The sequence below is a fragment of the Eurypyga helias genome, unplaced genomic scaffold, assembly GCF_000690775.1.
Source record: "Eurypyga helias isolate BGI_N326 unplaced genomic scaffold, ASM69077v1 scaffold11425, whole genome shotgun sequence".
In the NCBI taxonomy this organism is placed as follows: Eukaryota; Metazoa; Chordata; class Aves; order Eurypygiformes; family Eurypygidae; genus Eurypyga; species Eurypyga helias.
In genome coordinates, this window is record NW_010250906.1 from 54,290 (window position 1) to 58,500 (window position 4,211).

The 4,211-nt window shown below is 49.3% G+C and overlaps 1 protein-coding gene across 1 annotated transcript in view; it reads right to left on the minus strand.

Annotated features, from left to right (window-relative positions):
- SFXN5 (sideroflexin 5) overlaps nt 1-4,211 on the minus strand; it is an 80,842-nt gene that overhangs the window by 50,874 nt on the left and 25,757 nt on the right. Inside the window, exons 6-7 of the mRNA XM_010151832.1 lie at nt 3,396-3,452; nt 2,470-2,535 (exon numbers count right to left, since the gene is read on the minus strand). Coding sequence (XP_010150134.1) covers nt 2,470-2,535; nt 3,396-3,452 — 123 coding nt within the window. The remainder of the gene's footprint in view (nt 1-2,469; nt 2,536-3,395; nt 3,453-4,211) is intronic.

Consider the following 4,211-nt stretch of genomic DNA (forward strand, 5'->3'; position numbering starts at 1 on the left):
ATACCAGCCACCATGCCGTTGGCCTCTTGGCCACCTGGGCACACACTGGCTCATGTTCATCCTCTGTCAACCAACACCTCTGGGTCCTTTTCCGCTGGGCAGCTTTCTAGCTCATCGTCCCCAAGCCTGGAGCGTTGCAGGGGGTTGTTGTGACCCAAGGGCAGGACTCGGCCCTTGGCCTTGTTGACACTGTCAGCATCTGCAGCACTGAAGGCAGATTTCTTCTTGAGAAAGCTGCAAATGCTGCAAGTACAGAATTCTACGGCATCATCGTTCCTCAGGGCGCTTTTAAAACTGACCCCATGGCAGACCGCCAAGGTGTGTGAGCTAACCAGGCACCGGGGCTCCGGCTGAAGAGGCACCTACAAGTTATGTGGGCAGATATATCCCAGCATCGTTTCAGTTTCTGCATTTACTCAAAGGTTGTTGCTCTGCACAGACCACAAATTCCTTCACCTCCACAGAATAAACGGTACAACTAATGGAGGTGCAAACCACCACGGGAAGAAGAGCTGATCTACCAGCAGCAGGCTGATGAGCCACCCACGTGTCACCAGCAGTGACAGACACCCTGCAGCAACAGCAGGACACTGCTGGTTTGCTGCAATTTCTTTTGTCTACAAGTCTTGGTGTAGTGTTTCACACTGCTTCAGGGAACAAGTGTTTCTCACTGTCACTTCTGCACCCTGAACCTATCTTTCTGCTTCAGCTCCTTGGCAGTCAGCCTAGGAGGAACCAGAGATTTTAAAGACCTGTCCCAAGAGGGACATCTCCGCTCGCCGCCCAAGTGGTTTCCTTACCAAAGCCTGTCAGCTTCTCAAGGTGACAAAACTCTGCCAACATCACTTCTCCGTGTCTCCTGCCCTCTATCTGCCCCTGTTGCCAAAATGGAGAGGAACATTAATGCCGACACCGTGGAACCAGTCATCATCCCTCTGCGGCAGCTGCGCGGGGGGTTGGAAGGCAGGTTGTGAGCAGGAGCAGCACATCAAGCCGGAAAGCTTCACCTTACTAATTCACAAGGTGGAAAAAAAACTGAACTAAGGACCAGAGAGGGCAGTCAAGGTGGGAAATGGTGGCCAGAGAACAGCTGGTGACCCAAGCGCTGAGGCTGGTGGAACGGGGACTCGGACTGCACTTCAGCTGCAGAAGCGTGGAGCTGGCGTGGACACGTCTTGGTAGGGTTACGATGCGCAAGGCCGGTCTGTGTGCACAGCCTGGGTTAATTCTGCAGTGAGGGGATAATTCTACAGAGCGGTACGGCAACCAGGAAGCAAGGCAAGCCGGCAACACGGAAAACCGTCAAACAGAAGCATATCCAATAAAACGGGCAGTTTCCACTCAAAACTGCAAGATGCTTCACCAACTCTACGTACGCCCTTTACTACAGCTGGTGAAAAGCTGCCTGGCAGCTGCAGAATTTCTGCTGTCCGAGGGGACACGACACACCAAACCGCTCACTGCCAGTTCCCAGCCAGGAGCTCCTGCCTCCCAAGTTCTCCTAACGATCCGCAGCCTGCTCCAGACAAACATTTTACCATGTAAAGAAATCTAAACAAGCCCATGGGACTTACTCCCAGAGGTGAACTGGGGAACCTGGGTACTAATGACGTGGTGAGCAGGCTGAGTGCTGACCTATTCCCATGGCACAATCTGTTTGCAGGAAAAAGTGCCTGGAAAAGGATGTCTGTGGCTTGATAAAAAAGAAAAAAAGTCTTGTCCAGAGGAAAAAAAAAACGAATTGCCATGGGATTGTTAATGCTACAGTAGAAAATGCACAACCACATGTTTTAGAGGCCTATTTGAAAGCTGAAGGTAAGAAAGAACTTCCGTAAGTTGCTCCTGAAAAATGTACCTGCTTCCTGGGGAATTAGCTAACCCTGCTAAAGATGTCAACTTGTGCTTTTGGGGAGTCTGAGTGTTAAAGCCTGCTGACTGCAGCATGAGACCACAATTTTAGCGAAAAGCTCCTCACTTACAGATTACCAGACACGACTTGAACACCGCTGCCAGCTTGAACGCTGTAGGGCGTCATCCTGAGCGCTGTGGTTCTGACCCAAGGTGCTGACCCACCAAGGGGACATCCAAAAGCCTCACTCAGCTGTCACACTATCACCCTGCAGCCTCAAAGTCACTCTTTCAGCTCGGACTAGGCTAATTCCCCACCGGCTAACACACACGTAGGTAATTAAGAGTTCCCCCAGCAGCAAAGCCACGGTGCAGAGACCCAGGTGGTGCGGGACGTGCTGGAAGCCATCAGCGGGAAAAGCCTCCTTCTGCTGAAAAGTTGGGCATGCACGGACAGAGACACCTCATGGTTAAGATATTTCCTGGTCATGTAGACTGAATTCTGTCACTGAAAGGATAAACATGCTTGGCAATTCAAACAAACGTCTCGAAGCGCTGCAGTGCTACCGTAAGGGAGCAGTTACTCAGTAGTGAAATGTATAGATAGAAAGCGTTACCCACTGCTATTGAGACAGCACTTATGACAGCTCCCAAGTAGCCCTGGATGAACTTGGATGTCGGAGAAGGCTTTGGAAAGAAAAACAAAACATATTTTCAATAAACAAACTTCTGGTTATTAAAATGCAACCAACTTTTTTTTGTTTGTTTGGTTTGGTTTCAGTTTATTATTTGTTTTAAACCAGAGACAGGTTTAATTTTGTCATATTGTTCTGTGACACACGGTCTGTCATCTAGCAGCGGCAAAAGCAAGGGAAACTGTAGCCTCATGAGCAAGGTTAAAGGGAATGGAGAATTAATTGGCATCAGAAAATTGTAATGATAGCAGCCTAAAGGAAGTATGTGAATGAAATCCAGCAAATGGTACAAAATTAGCATTCTCATGCACTAGTGATGAACCCCAAACTCTCCACATTTAGTATTTGTCTTTGAAATGTTCTCTCAATGAGCTGGATGGTTTCCAACTCAGCTTCCCACATCCCGACATGGGATAAATGAAGGCTAAAGCGATGGAAGAGAGCAGGAACAGCCCCACTGCTTCCCGACACCATTGCTGGTAGCGCATATAAAGTCCTCAGGAGATGGCAGTGTGATCCTGGAGCTTCTGCTGCTGCCCAAAAACCCAGATACCATTGTGCTTTGGGCTCATTTACATATCCAGTTAAACCGTTTCATACCAGTTAGAACGAGATACTGGTTCAGCCCAAAGGCATTGAGCGTTACTCACGTGCCTCGAGTGATTTTGAGATCCTCAAGCCATTTACAGCCGAGGTTTAAAATGGAAGTCTACACAGGAGAGTGGCCAATCTATAAATTCATCACAGTGCCAACTCCGGAGTTTCTATTAACAGCGAAGAGACAAGACTTATGTTTCCGTGTCAAAACAGACCTAACGCGCTGCACGCGCTGCATATGTTGGGTCTCCTCACCTTTGTCGCGTTGCGGTTTGCATAGTTGACGCATGCATTGTGGCTCTGATTCAACCACTAAAGGGGAAACAAGAAGAGACAGGCATAAAACACAATTTCACAAAAATAAATTTAAACTATCTATAAATGTGGGAGCGCCACAGGAAAACTCATCTCCCTTCGGACTGGCTCGCAACTTGCCACCTCTTCAAAGGCTTGTGCATGCCCTACGTCCGAGCTAAACCCCTTCAAAGCGAGAGACATAAATCCCAAGGAACCCAGGGCCTGGAGGGCAGCTCTGCTTCCCCAGATGCTTGATGTGCAACTCTTCTCCTGGCCCAATCCACCTCCACGCGACACCTCGGTTCTGCTGGTCTTTATTTCTCCAACACCAAAGCCATCCTGCTAAGACATAGCAGCGAGCCCCGCAGCCAGCTTGTCACTCATTTATCAAGCTCCATGGTTCTCAAACGGCGGGTGGCAGGAGGCTTCAGCTGAGGAACAGGAGATGAGCAGATGGACCAGCCTAGGGATACAGATGCCACTAAACTGGATTTTCTGTCCGCAACGTTTTAGGGCAGGATTTGCCAGCTGGGGATGAGTAGCATCACACTCCTAAAAGGTTTTACCCACAGCAGCGGCTGGAAATGTAAAGAAAACGATAGTTGCTGTCCTCAAAACACCACGTTCCCAGTTCAGAGCGTGTCAGAACTGGACTCCACTCCAGCTGTGGCCAGAACTGAGATGTGGGAAGGAATGAAGTGGGAGTGAGGAGAGACAGAATGAAGCCAGGCACTAGAATACAGAGATAGGTCATTGCCAGGTCTGCGGCCCAAG